The 18,372-nt window shown below is 45.2% G+C and overlaps 2 protein-coding genes across 7 annotated transcripts; one reads left to right on the forward strand and one right to left on the reverse strand.

The window, feature by feature from the left end:
* The first annotated feature begins 4,110 nt into the window (after positions 1-4,110).
* Positions 4,111-7,838, forward strand: PNRC2 (proline rich nuclear receptor coactivator 2). 2 transcript variants are annotated; one of them, XM_063177542.1, is made up of 3 exons: positions 4,111-4,257; positions 5,080-5,284; positions 5,617-7,838. In XM_063177542.1, the coding sequence occupies exon 3, from the start codon at positions 5,635-5,637 to the stop codon at positions 6,055-6,057; it is 423 nt and encodes a 140-aa protein (XP_063033612.1). In that variant the 5' UTR covers positions 4,111-4,257; positions 5,080-5,284; positions 5,617-5,634; the 3' UTR covers positions 6,058-7,838. The 2 variants fall into 2 exon arrangements, with proteins under 2 accessions (XP_063033612.1, XP_063033613.1); XM_063177543.1 differs by having other exon boundaries at positions 4,113-4,257; positions 5,083-5,284.
* Positions 7,839-8,056: 218 nt separating this feature from the next.
* Positions 8,057-18,354, reverse strand: SRSF10 (serine and arginine rich splicing factor 10). 5 transcript variants are annotated; one of them, XM_063177539.1, is made up of 7 exons: positions 18,159-18,354; positions 16,321-16,427; positions 14,549-14,650; positions 12,913-13,075; positions 12,561-12,614; positions 12,284-12,385; positions 8,057-9,253 (listed from the first exon to the last, which is right to left on the reverse strand). In XM_063177539.1, the coding sequence occupies exons 1-7, from the start codon at positions 18,221-18,223 to the stop codon at positions 9,235-9,237; spliced, it is 612 nt and encodes a 203-aa protein (XP_063033609.1). In that variant the 5' UTR covers positions 18,224-18,354; the 3' UTR covers positions 8,057-9,234. The 5 variants fall into 5 exon arrangements, with proteins under 5 accessions (XP_063033609.1, XP_063033611.1, XP_063033610.1 ...); XM_063177541.1 differs by lacking the exon at positions 12,284-12,385 and having other exon boundaries at positions 12,561-12,611; XM_063177540.1 differs by lacking the exon at positions 12,284-12,385 and having other exon boundaries at positions 18,159-18,353.
* Between the last annotated feature and the right edge of the window lie 18 nt (positions 18,355-18,372).

Here is an 18,372-nt window from a genome sequence, read left to right on the forward strand (position 1 = left end):
GAGTGACTGCTGCACTCATAGAGAAAATGCTCAGAAAAAGCCCCATCTTTACTGCCATGTCTAGAACAGCTCCTGAGAGCAAACAGGGCTTGGCTGAGGGATTGTCCTGTGCACAAACACCTCTGCTGCTCTCCTGGAGGGAGGAGGGTTCAGGTAGAACTGTTTTCCTTGCTGACAGGACGTGCACCAGGCATATTGATTTACATGGGCTGAAGGTTCCTCTGTGACTCAGAGCCGGTGAGGGTTCCAACGGGGAGCTGTTGAGGCACAAAACAGGGTGTGACTCGGCAGTCGTGCCTGGATGTGTTTGTTTTCCAGAGTGGGAAAAGCTGTCAGCTGTGACAAAGCTGCTTCAGCACGAGCCCTTTAAACCCCCCAGGCTCGGGGTTTGGCCCTGTCGGTGTCCAGGGGGGTTTTACCCCTGGTGCTGTTTGCTGGGTGCTGTGCACACCCCACACACCAATGCACAGTGCTGGATGTGATCTCACACTCACGAGCTCCAGCAGGGCAGAGGACAGAACTCGTGTTCTGGAGCTGATCTAACTCAGGTGCTGCTGGATACCAACTTAATTCATGTCTAAAGCATATATCAATATACTTATAATAAGATTTAAACATTAAAAATGTGTAGTTTTATCACATTGTTTGGGTTCTTGAGCCTCTTCTCTATTTACCCTGCAGAGGTTCAAATGTGTGCTCAGTTCCTGTAGCTCACTGCTGTGAATATCCTGAGCTTCATTTAATGAACACGGGTGCTCTGCCAGGCAGAATAAAGGATATTCTAAACATTACTGAATACCCAGTGCTTCCATGCAGCCTTTAAAGAAAACACAAGCTCACACGTTTCCCTCATAAGGAAACTTAGATTAACAATCTGGTTAATGTTTGGCTCAGGTGGAAACGTCTAACGAGTTTCAAGTGTGTCATGGGGCTCTTGGAGCCACAAAATGTAAACATCTTGGCTTTACTGAAAGTCACCCACAGCCGGAAACTCGTCACTGTGAATAAAACTGGGGCAATGGTTCACTATTGATTTAACAAATGAGTCATCCGTGCTGCAGACTTCCTGCAGCATCCACGCTCAGCAGCTCCACTGAAACACCCGGCCAGGAGTGTGTGTGTGTGCTGAGATCCAGCTCAGCCACAGCTGGCAGCATCTTAATGTGGGGCTAATGAAGCTCTGGAGGCTTTGTGTTCACTGGGACTTGCTGGTTGTGGCAGTGGCAGCACAGATGGAGCTGCGTCCCTGGGCTGGATTAATGTTTGCTCTGAGAGGGAGTGGAGGTGCTGAGTGAGAAATAAAAGTGGCTGGGGAATTCCTTGAGGTGCTGTCACCGTGGCAGCAGGAGCATGGTGGGGAGCTGAGGAGGATTTGGGTAACACAGCTCCCTGGGAACATGAGGGAAGCTGGGATTTATTGCAGTCATCTTTGGAGTGCCTGGAGGAAGTGGAATAATCCAGACAGGGCAGACACTTGCACAATAGAAAACTCCTGTTCGTGCTGTGTACAGGTTATGAGAGGTGCACAGGAGGTCACTGAGTCTGTGGCACAGCAGGGTGGGTTTGGAGGCACTGCCCTGTTCCAGCAGTGTTTGAGGGCTCTGGAGCTGGGCCTGTGGCACCTGCAGGACATCAGGGTGAGCACAGCACGATCCTCAGGGTGGGTTTGGAGGCACTGCCCTGTTCCAGCAGTGTTTGGAGGCTCTGGAGCTGGGCCTGTGGCACCTGCAGGACATCAGGGTGAGCACAGCACGATCCTCAGGGTGGGTTTGGAGGCACTGCCCTGTTCCAGCAGTGTTTGGGGGCTCTGGAGCTGGGCCTGTGGCACATGCAGGACATCAGGGTGAGCACAGCACGATCCTGGAGGCAGCTCCGATATCCCAGCCTGCCCATGAGTACCTGAGGTGGATGTAGTGTCACATGCTCAGGAGTCACAGATGTTACACCGAGACCTTTGAAAAGGAAGAAGGTTAAAAATCAGCACTTGAAGGAGTGAAGTGGCTCCTGTTGGAGGAATCTCAGGTGGTGACGATAAAGGACTGAGACAGAACCTCAGGATTCAGTCTGTGCTGAGTCTTTAGGATGCAGCAGGAACTCGAGTGCTTCTGTCTGTTGTGGTTTGCACAGCCCTGGGAACATCTCCTTTCCTTCCACTGCAGGGGAGGAAACCAGCCCAGGGCTCTAACAGCTGAAGGGTGAAACACACAACTTTGCAAGCTGGACTTTGTGGTGTTTGGGGTTTTGTCCCTTTGATTTTAAAAATGCCCTCATGTTCCTGCTCGGCCTCCAAATGACTCCATTTGTTTCAGTGGAACAGTTCCTGCACAAATACAGCAATGGCTTATCACTGACATTTCCTGCTCCCCCAGGCTGAATGTGTCAGCCTGACCCCAACACCAGCTCTGAAAGACAAGATGTTTCTTTAATTATCTCAGAGATAGCGAGGACAAACAGCCAGACCTTGTGTCATCCTTGTTCTGAACTGAAAAGTACACGCTGTTGTGCTGCCCAGACAAGAGCAGAACATTTGCAGCCTGCAAAATGCTGTTTCTCAATGCCACTGACACGTCCTGGCTTGAGAACATCCACACTGGGCTGAGATCGTGTTTTAGCAGAAATAAACACACTAGAGATAGAAACAAAGCAAAAATCAGCTGATGTGCATTGGAGGAGAGTTGTTAATTAATGAGTGGAATTTCCAGGCTTACAGCAGATATTGTTGTCTTCCATGTAAAGGCAAAAAAAGCTCCTATAAGGACCTCAGCCATTACATTGTGCCAAGAAATCCAAAGCAAAGGGAGGAAAACAAATTAATTTCAGCTGGCTTTGTGCTAACTTACAATAAAGAACAGGAACAAAGGTCTGGGTTTAGGTATGTCAACATCTCTCATGTATTAAAATATATGCTGGCTTTTAAAATAACATCACAATGAATACAAACTTCTATTTAAAAGTCTTTACCTTGTCCTGGGCTGGGTCAGAGCACTGTAACACTAGGTCAGTAAGGAAACAGTTTTGTTTTAGGGATAAAACAGGATTTTTTTCCTTCTGTAGCTAAGAATACAGGGTTACTCAATGAAACCAGAATCTTTACTTCAAAATAAAAACTCTGAAGGTTCATCTGTTGTTTTTAAGTACTGCCCTGACTTGGTGGGGTTGGAACTGAACTCGTTCTTTTCCACTTTCTTTGAAACTTCCTTTTTTCAGCCTTTAATGTGGTGTACAGTGCTAGACTGGCCCCACAGTGGTGGACAGGAAACAGTCTCACATGTGTGAATTTCTTATGTATACCTAATTTTTAATCATCCTACACATGGCAAAGGCCAAATCCTGTGGGTTTTTTCTTTGAAACGATCCTTTGAGGCAAAATAAGAGATTGTGAATATAAACACAAAGTGCAGCCACTGCCAGGGGCTCTGCGTACCCACAGCGCTGTTTTAAACCTGGGAAATATTTTCCCTCTTTTGACCTGAAACATCGCTCTACATAATTTTCAATACTTTAAATTTAAACATTAAATAGTTTAACTAAATGCAGGCTGGGGAATGGGTCCAACAAACCCGACACCGTCCATTTGACACCGGAGCGCTGCGGCCATCTCCGGGGGGCCGGATTTCACTCTTTGTTCGCGGAATCCCTTCTCTCGAAGGCCCTCGATCGCACAGCCGGGTGTTTTGTGCGTTTCTCTTTTTTTTTGTTGTTGTTAATTATTTCACCTCTTTGAAGCCCCCAGCGGCAGCTGGCGGGGGCGTTCCCCCCGATGTTTGTTGTGCTAATTCGCGGGCGGGGCGGGGCTGGCAGCGGGGCCGGGGGGCTGTGGCGAAGGGCCAGAGGGGCCCGCGGGCGGTGCCGGGCGGCGGGGCCGGCCCGGGCGGGACAAAGAGCGGCGGCCGCTCCCGCGCTGCCCTCCGTGAGGGGATTCAAATGGCGGCCCCGCCCGCCCGCGCGCCGCGTCCGCTCTGCCCCGGGCCCGCCTGGCAACAGGCGGGGCTTGGCTCCCATTGGCGGAGCGCGCGGAGGGCGCGATCCCATTGGCTGCGGCCGCACGGGCCCGCGGAGGGGGGAGGAGGGAGAGGGTGTTAAACGGCACAGGACGCGGCCGCCATTTTGTGAGAGAGAGTGAGGGGCGGTGCGGAGCGGAGCTAAGCGAGCTCTGGGGGCGGGGGTCGGACGGTGACGGCGGAGCAGCGCGGGGTCGGTTCCCGGAGGGCCGTGTGTGTGTCCGTGCTTGTGGGCGAGCGCAGCGGACAGAAGTCGGTAAGGGCGGAGCGGTGCGGGAAGGGCCGGGCGCGGCCGCCGCCATGTTGTGCTCCGTAGTGGGGGAAGCGGGGACGGGGGGTCCCGGCTGCCCCCAGGTGTCGGTGAGAGAAGGGACAAAGTTCGGAGGCGAAGAAGCTCCGGTCAGCGGGAGAAGAGGGCAGCTGGGCCGGGCCGGTGACGTTATCTCGGCTTTTGGTTGCAGTCCAAACAAGGCGGAAGCTGGAAATGGAGATGGGCGGCTCCTCTGGAGCTCTGGGAGGAATGGGCAGGGGGCTGCTCCGTTTGGGGAGCTGAACAGACTCGAGTGCGTCAAGGTTCAAATCTCAGAGATCCCAGGAAAGACAAGCCATGAGCAAAACAGGACATTAGTGTAAGAGTTATTAAGGAATTACTCGGCTAGCGAAGGTTAAAGAAACAGCTGACAGATGACAAATGAAGCGCTGTGATGGCTGGAGAAGGTTTGGACAATGTGGGCAGTTCCTGTATTGTCCCAGTTCCCAAAGTACTTTCTGTTGTACTTTACATTTTCCCTACTAAAACGAAAGGGCAATAGTTCTTGATTGTCTGTTAAAATGCTTTGTAAGACAGAGCACGAACAAAATGTTACTTGGGATAGGCTAAATATGGTGAACTTGATGTAAGTAGAGAAAGACAAAGCTGTGTCTTTTTGGGTGGGGTTTTGTTTGTAGGATGTTGTCGTTTTTAACATATAAACAGACACAGCAGAGTCTGAACTATTTCTGCTTGCCCTTCTTTCCACCCTCAAGTGAAGCAATTGTTTCCATAATCTGAATTGAAATTTTTTTCTCCTTTTTGCAGCAGGACTTCTCCCTTGGAGCTTCTGTGCCGAGAATCCGATGTTGGGCTCGGCTCCCTGGCTGAAGACAGCAGATCAGCCCATGAAAACTTCTATTCCCAGCCAAAGGAAGGAGTCCAGCACAAGGCAGCACCTCTTCTTTCAGGCTTGGAAGCAAGAAAGGGGGCAAGAGTTGGAGAGTGTGGAATCGGAGAAGACCACTGAGAGGTAAATGGAGGTGGGAGAGGGGAAATAAACATTGCAGGAGAGCCAGCAGGGAAGTGCTGAACTTTGCCCAGTCTTAAGGTGCTAACAGGCTGAATTTAAATGTCTCAGCACTCAATATTGACTGATAAAATTTGGCTCTGCCTTTTTTGAGCAAGATTTTGTCAGTCCCATTTCTCCAGTTACACCTTTTCTGAGGAGAGAAGCGGTGTGTTTAGAGCCAGTTTTGGTTAGGTTGTTTTTTGTCCCTTTGCTTGAAATCTAAACATTCTCTGAAATACTTTGTTTAAAAAAAAAGCAGTAAAGACTTATCCTGACTGCTCTTGTTTTTGCAGGTGACATTTAAGTTGAAGATGGGCGGTGGAGAAAGATACAACATTCCCGTTCCCCAGTCTAGAAATACCACCAAGAACCATCAGCAACTTAAAAACAGGCAGAAGAGCAAAGACCCCAATTCTCAGATGAAAACCTACGTGAAGAAGGAAAGAGGCCACGGCTGCAGCTCCTCTCCTGGTGCATGGCAGGCCATGCAGAAAGGGGCGAAGAACAACGTTCACTTCCCCAAGAATCCCAACTGGAATCCTGCTCTGTCCAATCACAACCTGTTGTTCACCCCTCAGAGCAACCAGAACTATGCTGGAGCCAAGTTCAGCGAGCCACCCTCCCCAAGTGTTCTGCCTAAGCCACCAAGCCACTGGGTACCTGTTTCTTTTAAACCTTCTGATAAGGAAATAATGACATTTCAGCTCAAAACCTTACTGAAAGTCCAGGCCTGAGGTGTAACTTGTGTGATTTTCAGAAGTGATTTCGACTGTCAGGGTTTCAGATTTGAGCATTGTTATTCCAAACTCCAGGTGTGCCAGGACCAGGTGTTCTTGCTGCATGTAGTTAGTCACTTGGAGAGGGGTGAAAGTTTACATTCCCCTCATCTTTTACCTCAAAAGTTCAGTGCTGTGTTCACCTCACTGTGAAATAGATATTTTCTTGTAAATCAATCAAATCTTGAGCAGTCACCATTTACTGTATTTAAGAATAAATGGGACTGTGTGCCAAAATTGGAATTGTGGCTTTGAATTGTTAGAAAACCACCTTTTAGCTAACTTAATGCAGCATGAACTGAAACTAAAAACGCACTGAGAACTTTAGTCAGGTGATTTGCTGCTTTCAGGCTGGTGAGATTTGCTAAACACTCTGCAGAGCAGAAACCTCCACCTGGGCACACGGGGAGGCACAGCTGATCCTCTGCCCTGCCCTGTGAGCTTTAGTGGCACTCCTGCAGCGCTGGGTGAGCGTTTCAAGCCCCTGACTCCCATCTGGAATGTTCTGGAAGGGTGTGGAAGAACTCCCGGGGCAGACCCAGCTGTGCTTCCCAGGAATCTCCCTGAGTGCCAGCTAAAGACCTTGCATTGCCAGGTGACTGCCAAAAAAGCTCCCCCAAATCCTCTGTGTGCCCACTGCACTGAGGAGTTCTAAACCACACTTTTGTATCAGTTTTTATAAAAAAAGGTGGAGTAGTTCCTTAGTTTGGTGTTAATTGGTTCCCCTGTAACAATTAATAGTTTGGGGCAGGTGTTAGATGTTCTCACAGGGAAGACAGAGCCATGTAAATACATGTAAAACATTGTAGCATATGTAAATTTCTGCTGGGCTTTCCTGCACAGAAGTATTTTTAGTACAAAACTGCTGAATGTAAGATGACCATGTTGAGTACGTGGCCTGGTTTAAAAAAAATGATATTTTGTTTAAAAAAATTAAAAAAAAAAAAAGACATTTGTGGCTGTGCCCTTGCACTTCACATGCAATGAATATGCACATTGTATTTGGTTCTAATCTCATTTTTTTAAGTAAAATCAGTGCAAAAATGCTTATTTAGATTTTTTTTTAATTAAAGAAAAAAAAACTAAAAAAAAAAAAAAAAAAAAAAAAAAAGCTGCTGGAGTTTCAGATCCCAGATCCTCCTGTTGTGAATGTGTAGGAGAGGAGGAGTGTGTTCAGTGATGAAAAAGCACTGAAATGTTCCAAATCAAGTGTTTCACAAGAAATGCAAATGCCTGGGTTCAGGTGCTTGATAAAACTGAAGGATTGGAATCATTCTGTGTTTGTGAAATGCATCAATGCTCTGTAAAACAACATAGTGTCCCAATCTTTGCTAAAATCCCTCAGCAGAGGGCCAGGGCAGGTGGCTCCTGAGCTGTCACCTTCCAGCTGATCCTGCTGCAGGGTGACAGCAGGAGCAACCAGGGCTCTTTCAAAATACAAGGATTACTAAAAAAAGTGCTTTAATTTGAACGGGCCTTTTGCAGATTGTGAAATGTTTGGAGGTGTCTTTCTGTACATTCCAAATGCAGTGGCAGCTGAGCTGAATGTTTACAAAATTATTGCTCCAAATCACATGGAATTGGCAGTCTCCAAACTTGTGTTGTGACCTGGACCTTCACCAGAGTCTGAGCTGTATCCCAGTTAATTATCTATTCTCAACTTCAAATTGTCAATTACTGATGATGTTTGTACAAATTGGAAACAAAACATAAATAAACTTTTTTTTTACCCCCTAAAAGCATCTCTTTGTTTTCAGATGGAAATGGAAAAGTGGGATGACCTCATTTTGGCAGTTCCCTTCTCAAGGGAGGTTTCTTTAACTGCAGCCTTCTCTTCATGCCTTTGCAGTGGTTAGGGCACACAGGGCTGGAGAATTAACACTAATTAACCAAAAGCTTGGGGCTCCGTCTCCCACACACTACAGCTGGATTAATTAAGTCAGAAGGTGCTCTCAAGTTATAGTCAAAACTTGTACATTTTATTCCCAATTCACAGGGTTATTTGCACAGATGGAACACAAAACTCAAGAAGAAAGGATGTGGGTGAATAAAACATCAGCATCTCCCATCAAACACACTACAGGGTACAGAGTCTTCCCTTCCTACAATAGTCTCAGCAGCAAGAGCATCTTTAGACAAATATTAATTATAGCAATGGACTACAGACTTTTTTAAGCAAGTTACAAGATAAATGGAGAAAACCAGCAATTCTTAATGGGTGATTATGTCCTAAAAATGTGTCAATTTTATCCCTTTGTACTTCCCTGGCAAGGCCCGAGCAGCAGCGCTGGGTGAGGCTGCACTGCCCCGCTCTGAGCACGCCCCAGCTGGCACCAGGCTCAACAGGCAGGAAAAAAAGCTCTGTCCAAGCAGAGAGCTCCAAACAACATTGAAACCAAAAGATTCCACTTTGAGTAAAACCATGATACTGTACATTAAACATCTTGATAAGACATAGAAAGGATAACATTGAGCTTTCAGAGACCAGTCTATCAGAGTCCCTAATTAAACACCCAGCTACTTAACCACTAAATTGAAGATTTTTAATTACCAGTTGGGTGCATGGACTTTAGGTGAAAAAGAAGTTCCAATAGAGCCTTCTATGACTGCTGACACCAATCGATTCGCTGCAGATATTTTGGAGCACAGCCATTAATTTCAGCAGAGGTTTTTTTTTTACACGCTACTTCAATTCTACAAATTTTGCAGGAATGACAAAATCTAGATTTACCACAGAAAAACGTAATTCCCACCGTTCTTGAGACTCCAAAAGAAAGATATCTAGACATGATCTTTTGTAGCCTGCAAAGTTCTTGCATTCCAGCTGTGCATAACCTGCAGGAAGCTTGCACAAGACAGGCTCCTGCTTTTTTTAGGGCAGGACTGGGATACCTGCATCAAGGAAGGGAGATGTTATCTAGATGGGCTGTGGCTTGATTTGCATGAATGCATAAACATTCCCTGCCCTTTTGGCCACATCTTGCTAACTCGTCCCCAACTGAAAGGCCCACAGAACAGCTTCTTCACAATTTTTCCATGGGAGCAAGAACTAGGACAACATCTTTATTCATGCACTCTTGAAACATCGTGGGTTTGTGTTCGGCTTTTCTGGCTTGTTCATATACACAAGTCAAGTCAAAGTTTAGTCCTACCTCTGGGAGAGAAAGAAAGAACCATCAGAACTGGCAGACACTACATTATACTTGCAATGATCTGGCTTTTCAAAACAAAAATTAAACTGTGCTATACATAAACGCTGAGGCACACAATATAAGGACATGCTGACACAACAGTTAAGGAACAGTTACTGTTACCCTGCCTGGACGTGGAGATTTCTCCTCCCTCCTCCCCCCTTCCAGCTCCAGTTGCAGCTGGAGCAGCAGCACCAGGCACAGCAATCCCTGCAGGCCCTGGCAGACACAGCCCCGCTCTCCCCACCTCGCAGGCACCAGGACCCTCTCAAGCAGCAGGAAGTCATGAAGACTGTATTTATATATACAGAAATCTAGAAAGCTGAAAAGAGTGGGGTTTGTGCTGCTAAAGCAGAAATAATCACAGCTCAGCTTAGAAAGGGCGACAGTGGGTTTATGAAAGCAATTCAGTGCTTTACAGAGGATTTTTGTCTTTCAGGGCAGCACCTTCAGCTGGGCACACACCAGGGCCAGGAGGCAGCTCCAGCCCTGTTGCCACCTCCCACAGAACCACTGCTGGCACCAGTTTGGATATGGCAATTAGAAATTGTTATGGTGATACCATAATTTTGATTCTGTATGAACCTTCAGTCGTTGTTTTCAAGTAAGTTTCATAACCTGGCTAATAGTATCTGAATTATAACCTATGGGGCAAGTCCATCCAGCAATAATGAAAGTTAATGGCAAAGAAAATTCAATATATTAGAGTACAATTTATGCTTAGTGTTCTCAGTTTGTCTTGTACCCCTTCAAAAATGTGAAGTGACATTATTTATTCAGACACTAAATGAAAAATTCCTGCCCTTACTGAAATACCATAGTAAGGATTTTACTCCATAAGGGATGCATAGCTCTATTCCTAACCATGCTCTGGAGTCAAATTCTAATGCTACAATAATTCCAGTGGATCAGTATTTCCTTCATTTTTTTATTACAGCATGTTTGCTAAATTTACAGCAAGCAGAAAATAAGCTGGGTCTTTTGTTATTTTGATCAAAACATCGATGTTTTAAAGGTAGTACACAATATTTGTTAAAAAGAACATATAAAAATACCTTTTTAGAAGCCTCTATAAGAAAGGAAATACAAAGTTTAATCCCACAACTTTCCTCTGCTAGAGCTGCACACTACTGCTACAGTTTTAAATAGACTTTTTGCTGTTTTTAAACTATACATCCAGGAAAGTCTACAAAATTAAAGGAACGTGCATATAAATGATTGCATAGCAGAACATGAACATTAACTGCAAACAGTAAAGAAAAAGTTAGAAATACTATTAAATGTACAAAGGTTCTAGGATCAACCCCTAAGCACGTTCCGCTGACGAGATCCCAAAGCCACCTGCGCTTCTGGAAAGGCCCTGCTGAAACACTAAACCCAAACCCTAAAACATTTCTCTGAAAAGGAACTTTTGGAAATCAATGTCTTTATATGCTACAGACATCAGACAGCGAGGAACACTTAAGTGTTTGATGGTGGCTTTTGAAGGCAAAGAGGAAAAAAAAACAATGCCAAAAGCCATTTCCATAACAAAGGACCTTGCCTTCTAGAGAAATACTGGTAAGAGTACACACTGGGTTTGTTATTTTTCACGTTCAATTTTCTAAATATACTGTATTAGTGATAAACTACATAACTAGAGATGCAGCTCTTGTTCATATCCAACTTCAAACATTTGTTCTGAAGGAAAACGAAATCTTTTAACCAAACCACTATCCATTCTGAGGAAGGAGTGATTCAGGCTTGCTTGACCAACTGCTTTTTTGCTGTGTAAAAAGCAAGCAAGCCTGGTAACCCAGGGAGATGGCTACAGTTTGATACCTATGAATACACCAACTAACCACAGGAGTCATTGGCATAAAAGTTTAGTTCTTATATACTGTACACACACAACTCGAAACGATCTACTTGTATCTAACAGCAGGAAAACTAAGCAACTTTATGGTTAACTGCTCACTAAAACTGAGAATAGATACAAAAAACTGCATAAAATGTACACACAACCTAATATTTAGCTGCTCTGCCGTTTGCTGAAATGTGAATTTAGATTTTCCATTTCAAGGTGGGTTTTTCCCTCACTTTCAGCACCAGCAGCCAGGGCAGAGGCAGTGAAGCCTCTCCTCTATCCCGAGGCTCTGAGTGAGCTCCCAGAGCAGCTCTCTGCCCACGTCGTACATGCAAGGTCAGTACCATCTCTCCAGACAGCAGGCTAAAGAGAAATCTCCCAAATCTCCCTCCACAGAGCTCCTTGTGCCAACCTGCTGGGGCTGGTGGGCACGGAGAACACCGAAACCTGCCCTGGAGCCATGGAAACAAACTGCCAGGCTGATCTCCCAGCAGCCAGTGTTGCACTACAGCTGTCCAGTTTTCCTTTTCCTCACAAAGTTTATAGAGTTGAAGAACCAGTCAAACAGCTGGTTTAACTGCCCAGCACAAACTGGTACCAATTTCTCTATGGGTGTGACATTTGTAAAAGGACAATGTTGCAAGTTACGATCAATCAAGTCATCACCAAATATCTAAGCATTAAAAATGCAAATCTTTACAAAAATATACATAGAGACACCACAACCAAATCAGTAGCTGCCCATGACATTTAACCAAATGGACAATCTCTCTCCCTCTCTCTCTCTGTGGCTTCTCAACACTGTTTTAATTTCAACCGTTGTCGGCTACAGGGAAAACTGACAAAGAAAATATTTTTTAGCACTGTTGCAACATCATATTCCTGATAATTTAAGTAAACTGAACTGTGTGTAAATGAATCTTACATGCCTAAACCAACATGGATACACTGTTAGTGGCCACTGGACTTGGGACTAGTCCAAGACCTCGATCTGGATTTTGACCTAGATCTAGAATGTGATCTTGACTGTGATTTGGATCTAGCTGGTTCTTTTTTTCTCGACTCCTTCTCATATCTTGAGCTGGACTTATAGTGTGTTTTAGAATCTGTTTTAGAGGTGCCTCTAGATTTGGTGTGAGATGCAGACCTAGACCGTGATTTAGCCTTCATTTCTTTCTTGGGCTGTGACTTGGATCGTGATCTTGAATTGGACTTAGATCTTGAAAAAGATCGATTGCGGTGTTTGAACCTAGCAGAATAAAGGGGAGAGAGGAGATTTGAATGTAAAAACACTATTCTTACACATCTAGTACAGCAAAAATTGTTTACCGTTTTTGCAGGAGAAACTTTTTTTTAAAACCTATAGTTAAAGGAATACAGTGATCTAGCTTGCAATTGAAAGGGTGTAAAAAGTGGATTTTTACCTATCATTGTCCGAATGGCTTCTGCTACGACGAGGTCTTCCAGTAGGTCTACTGCTAAAAAGGTACATCAGAAAAAGTAAACGGTGACAAATACCTACGTAAACATACAAACACTCGAAACATTCTACTTTCAAGCTGTGCATTTGCTTTTAGCTACTCTCCAATGCAGCACAGAATGGTTTCATTCATTATTCCTGATCAGATGCAGCATGCAAGGTACACAACTCCCAGCAGTTACTCCCACGATAGAAAAAAAAGATTATTGCAAAGTGTGACAATGAAATAGTGAGCGTGGTGTGTGAAATAGTCACAGTGCTGTGCAGCTGAGGCCAGCCCCACACACTACACTTACTTTCTGGGACTATAGGATCTTCTATAGCTGTAATCAAAGGAGCGACTCCTCGACCGCCTGCGCTCGTAGCTGCGACTCCGAGACCGCCTGTATCTGTCATAGTCATCGTAACGAGAAGAACTGTACAGGTTTCTCCCTTCCTTGGCTTTCATTTGGTTTGGTGCTGGAAAAACAGCAAGATTTGCAGGTGAAGATGATGCCCTACTTTCTCCCCTCAAGGTTTAAGCCTTGTATTTGGCGTTGAGCAGAAAGGTTCATTTGTGATTTGATGGGACAGGTGAGAGGCTGCTCTGTGCCATTTGTTTTGTGCTGCTTGGGCCACTGGACACAAATTAATGCAGCCCTGGGGGCACTGTAAATCCAGAAAGCAAAACAAACAAAAAAAGCCCCCTCAAAACCAGTCAGAAAGGACTAATGCTCCATAAAAGCAGAACACAGAGCTGGCCAAGGTGATTTCAGGCCAGCTGGAAACTGGTACAGCAGGTCAGACCCATGACTGACACATTCTGACATTGCTGAATTTACCCAGCGAGTGAAAGCTAATTAAACACTTTCTCCTGGCTGCACAGCACCATCATCACACCTGATCCACAGCTGTCTGCAATGATTAAAGGCCCAGCTTACACAAAGGCTTTGGTGGATGCCACACAAAGGGAAGTCTGATTCCAAAAGGAACCCCCCAATAAAACAATTCACTTTCACTCTGCAGCTTAGTTATTAAAGTAATTAAGAATGAATGAACCTATTAGTCTTCCACTGTATTTCCTCTAAGCAGCACAGCTATCCTTCCTTTGTATGAAATTCATGCTCCAAGTATTTAAACATGCTGGAACAAATATCCTCTGTACTAAACAGCTTCAAATTTTAAGTTTTTGGTGCTGCTTGCAACACGCTAAGGTGGATTTAGTTAATTTTGCTCAGAAACTTGTTAGAAATCCCAATGTTTATACACAGGGCAGAAAGTTGTCCTTTGGAGGGTAGAATTTCCACTGACTCCATTAAAGATAATTGTGAGGACCTGAGGGAGAACTGGACAGTCAGGTTGTTTCTCTGAGAGCTGTAACTAAAGCCCTTTAAGGTCTCTTTATTTCCAGGCACAGAGTGTTACAGTCCTGGTTTATTCCAACAGGGCTGAGCAAGGTTTTACAAATCTTTATCTCCCTGCAAATTACAACTATGCACACAAACAGATGTAAAAGACCCAAATTCTCTTTGCATTTATCTGTTCAGAAAATAAAAAGTTCTGCTCCACCTTGAATTGAGATAACTAGAAACTGACTTTTATCCTGAAGCCAAATGAAAACGAAGACATTACCTCAATCCTGGAAATCACACAGAGCTGCACAGAAAGCTCTGAAGAACGACTGTGGTGACTGCTGTACTTAGTTATCCATTTATAATTAAACGAGTCATTAACAGTCACTGGATGAAAGGCAGAACATCCATGTGCTATTTATATACAATAGGAGCACATCACAACAAGGAGCAGCACGTGCAGGGCTGGGTGCTGAAATCGGGGAGATAAAATGCGGGGAGAGATAAAATGCAGGGAGAGATAAAATCCAGAGAGATGAAATAAAATGCAGGGAGAGGAGATAAAATGCAGGGAGAGAGGAGATAAAATGCAGGCACTCACTCTTGCGGTCTCCCTGTGCAAACTGGATTTCTATTTGCCGCCCACAAATCCACTTGCGATCCAAGTTATGGAGAGCATCCTCTGCATCACGGACATCTTCAAATGTGGCCAGTGTTAAGGTACTTGGCAGTTTGAGCAGTTTAACACATTTGGTATTTAAAATAAAAGTTTTCAAGTTATTTTCTCATTTTGCAGCCATGTTTAAAGTATTTTAGTCATGCTACTCTACACACTAGTGTTTTCTTTAATTAACCACCAGCTAGCTGAGAACTCCTGTTATAAAATTAAAATCTTGTAACATGACCATGAATTTATCCATCAGCAAGCACTTGCTATGTGATACTCGCAATTTTTTTTCTTCTCCCACTTGTACTTATGCAAAGAAAACAAAGGTATCCTTTCAAAACACACTTGTTAATGGTCATTTAGTTCTCTCCACTACATTGAGTTTATTAAAATTAAGCCCTAGTTCTTAAGTTATGTTGGAAATACCAACAGTAAATATTAACTATTAACTTAGGAATTGGAATAAAGCTTTCCTTTACGTTTTAAACAACTGATTCTGGGTTTAACTGATGCCATGTCACAGCCCTGTGTGCAGAGAGAGCCTCCCCAGTGTGAGAGAGGAGCAGACACTGGGAGCCCTGCAGTGCCACTCAGGGCCAAGGTACAGTGACAGACATTTGTTTTAATGCTGGAATCTACACCCCTAATTGCAGCTCGTGGGCCCCAAAACAATGAGCTGCCTTTCCCCTCCAGGCCACTCAATTCTCAGCAGCATCATCTCTGCAGGAGAGAAACTTCCATTTCATTCAGACCACAGTTACAGTAGCACTCACAAGAGAAATATTACAGGTTTTGTCAATGGACTAAACCAGAATAATTCATCAAATTACTGCTTACATGACAGACAGAAGAAAAACTGTTATTCTGTAGGATACATCAGGTATGACTCCTTTAATCTTGGCCACCATTCAACTTCATCTTGACCTTTAACTCTTTAAGTGCTTGTCAGAAGGACTTGTCATGAGATGCTTGGCCAAAAATGACAGATGGCTTTATCTTTAACTTTGAAAAACAACCTTTTCCCCCTTTTGCAGATAAAGCGAAGCTTTGTCTCCCATTATGGCTTGTCCTTCTTCCAGCTTTTCTTTATTTTTTCTTTTCCCAAACTCTCCCTTCTCTTCAAGCCTGATCCTTAAGAGGTCTTTGGCTTGTCTACTTGCCTTAATTGTTGAACTCTACTCTAAAGGTTCTTTCATGCTTTCTCTTTGGGGTCGCCATTACTGTACAGCTTTACATTCTGAGGCAACAACAGAGGACAGCAAATTAGGGGACAATATTAAAGAAAGAAGTTCACCTCATTTTTTACACAATCTGATTTTGATCAAGTGATTCCAGTTTCCATTTGTTAAATTAACAATGAATAGCAGCCACATTTTGCTAAGCACAACTTTACTTACACACCAGTGATAATAAAAACGTGCTAGACAATTCTGAGGCAGTGATAAATTTTCAATTAAATCTTATAGTATTAATTTCAGTGGCATAAGCAAGCTTTTATATTACTGGATTTAAGTTTTGCAAAAAAGGCAAAGAACAATTGAGAGAAGTTAAATCTTCAAAAATAACGCAACACCACGACATCAGTAAGACACTTATTAGATACAACACAAAATAAACTGCTTTTTCACGGAGATTGGTTACCTCTTACACAAACTTGAATTTCAAACTTCAACACCCCTCACTAATGAGGCATCTGAAGAAAGGATATTGAACATAGGCAAATCCTCGGGGACGGCGAGTGTAGAAGTCAAGGGGAACGTAAACATCAACAATGGGCCCGTAACGACCAAACTCCCGGCGCAAGTCTTCGGACCTGCAACACCACAGACACCTGATGTGGCTTTGGCACCGCCTGAGCGCCACAAACACCCACCAGAACAGCCCAAACAGGCAAAAATCACATCTGCACTTAGTACCGGCACCCCCGGGGTTTGGAAGCGTGTGGTGGAGGATGAAAGTGGAGTTTTGGGGAGAAGAAGTGATTGGGCAGTGCTGGGAGCACACAGAGCTTTCCCGGAACACTCAGGATGCTCAAGTACACCCTGGCAGTTTGAAACCAGCCTTCAGCACAACCTAAAGCAAAAATGTAAACTGTGAAGTGATGCACACCACTTCATTCAATGCAGCCAAGGCTGGCAGAAAGGAAAGAAAGGATTGTTAAATTATCGTTGTTATTATTCAAGTACCTCGACAGTGATTTTGCAACACATAAACATCAATTATGAGATCCAAATAAACATTGTGAGAGCAAACCAGTCACCCAAACTCATTTCCATAAATAATCAATACTCACAACCACATCAAAAAGGACAGATCCCAGTGAGCAGCCACTCATGCCCTCGGGATAGCTTTTCCAAAGAGTTGGATTTAGAGAGCTGAGACAAAACTGCTCAGCTGCAGCCACCCCTGAACAGCCTCTCCTCAACAGAGGCTTCTTACTCACATCAGCTGCTCACGTTTAATTTGAGGACAAAAACCTGCATGAGAAGATTGATGCAATACCACATTGAGGTGCTATGTGACAATTACTATCGGTTTTTAGTATTTTTTTCTTTCTCTTGCACCAGTTGGGAAACAAATCTGCACAGTCAGTGCTGGCAGAAGGGGAGATCTCACAATGAAATCACCTCCAAGAACTCAGCGCTTAAGGTGAATCCTCAACAGGATCCACATTACTGTAAAGAATTTGGAAGCGATCATCCTCAGCTCTTCTTGAAGTAAAAATAAACTATTGGAAAAATGAACAAATTCGTGGGAAAAAAAATTAAAAAGTTTAATTTCATTCCATTCCATTCCATTGTGCCCACAGGACGATGTGTAAATGTTCCACAAACAATAACAAACACCAAAGGTGTTTCTGGTCACTAAATTGCCCAAGTGAAATGAAGAAAACCAGCAGCTCACTAAAAGCATATAAAGAATAAATAAGAAGCTGTGCAACGCTGTTTTTGTTGTTTCAATTCCCTACGAGAAGTTCTCTCACTGTTTAGTCCTTACAGGCTCTCGGAACCACAGGATTATAACGGAGACCAAGCATTGCTTCCCTCGGCTCCGGACTGAGCGTCCCGAGAGGCCCCGGTACCCAACAAGCACCGAACATTCCACCTGCACCGGCAGCAGCTCCCCGCTAACGGGACCGGCCAGGCAGGAATTTTGGGCACAAACTCTCCATTTCCTCCCCTCTAGCAGCAATCCTGCATTTCCAGAGGAGCATCCCAAAGCAGCGGCTGTCCGGCACGGCCCCGGTGCCACATCCCGCCGGACACGCTCCGAGGGCTGCGGGACTTTCACTTTGTTGCGGCCCAGCTTTGTTCTGCCTGGACGCTGTTTGGAAACGAAGCCGCGTGGAGAGGCGGGGAACGAGCAGCAGCATCGCGAGGAAAATGGAAGGCAGGGCAGGGAGAAGGGAGAAGCCAGGCGGAGGAAACAAGCGGGCCGGGCTCGCCCCCTTCCCTCCCCTCCCCCGGCTGTGAGGGGACCCCCGCGGCCGCGGCCTAGCGAGCCCGCCAAAGCCTGCGCGAGCCCCCGCTCCGCCCCCACTCACCGGGTGTCGTCGGCCACGTTTCGCACGAAGAGCGAGGTGTTGGGGGGCCGCAGGTAGCGGGACATGTCGGCGGCGGCGGGGCGGACGGCAGGAAGGAGAGGAGGGAAGGAAGGAAGGAGGGAGGGAAGGAGCGAGCGCGGCCCGGGCGCGGCGGGAGCGGCTGAGGCGACCCTGGGGGAGCTGCACCGCCCGCCCGCGCGCCGCCTCTCGCGAG

The sequence above is a fragment of the Melospiza melodia genome, chromosome 27 (assembly GCF_035770615.1).
Source record: "Melospiza melodia melodia isolate bMelMel2 chromosome 27, bMelMel2.pri, whole genome shotgun sequence".
NCBI lineage: Eukaryota > Metazoa > Chordata > Aves > Passeriformes > Passerellidae > Melospiza > Melospiza melodia.

Bases quoted from the DNA above. Each gene is read 5' to 3' on its own strand.
- PNRC2 (XM_063177542.1), top strand. From the start codon at position 5,635: ATGGGCGGTGGAGAAAGATACAACATTCCCGTTCCCCAGTCTAGAAAT.
- SRSF10 (XM_063177537.1), bottom strand. From the start codon at position 18,223: ATGTCCCGCTACCTGCGGCCCCCCAACACCTCGCTCTTCGTGCGAAAC. The intron at 16,428-18,158 runs GTGAGTGGGGGC...GTGGTGTTGCAG, and splicing joins AACGTGGCCGACGACACCCG to GTCCGAAGACTTGCGCCGGG. The intron at 12,386-12,560 runs GTAAAAATCCAC...TTATTCTGCTAG, and splicing joins AGCCATTCGGACAATGATAG to GTTCAAACACCGCAATCGAT.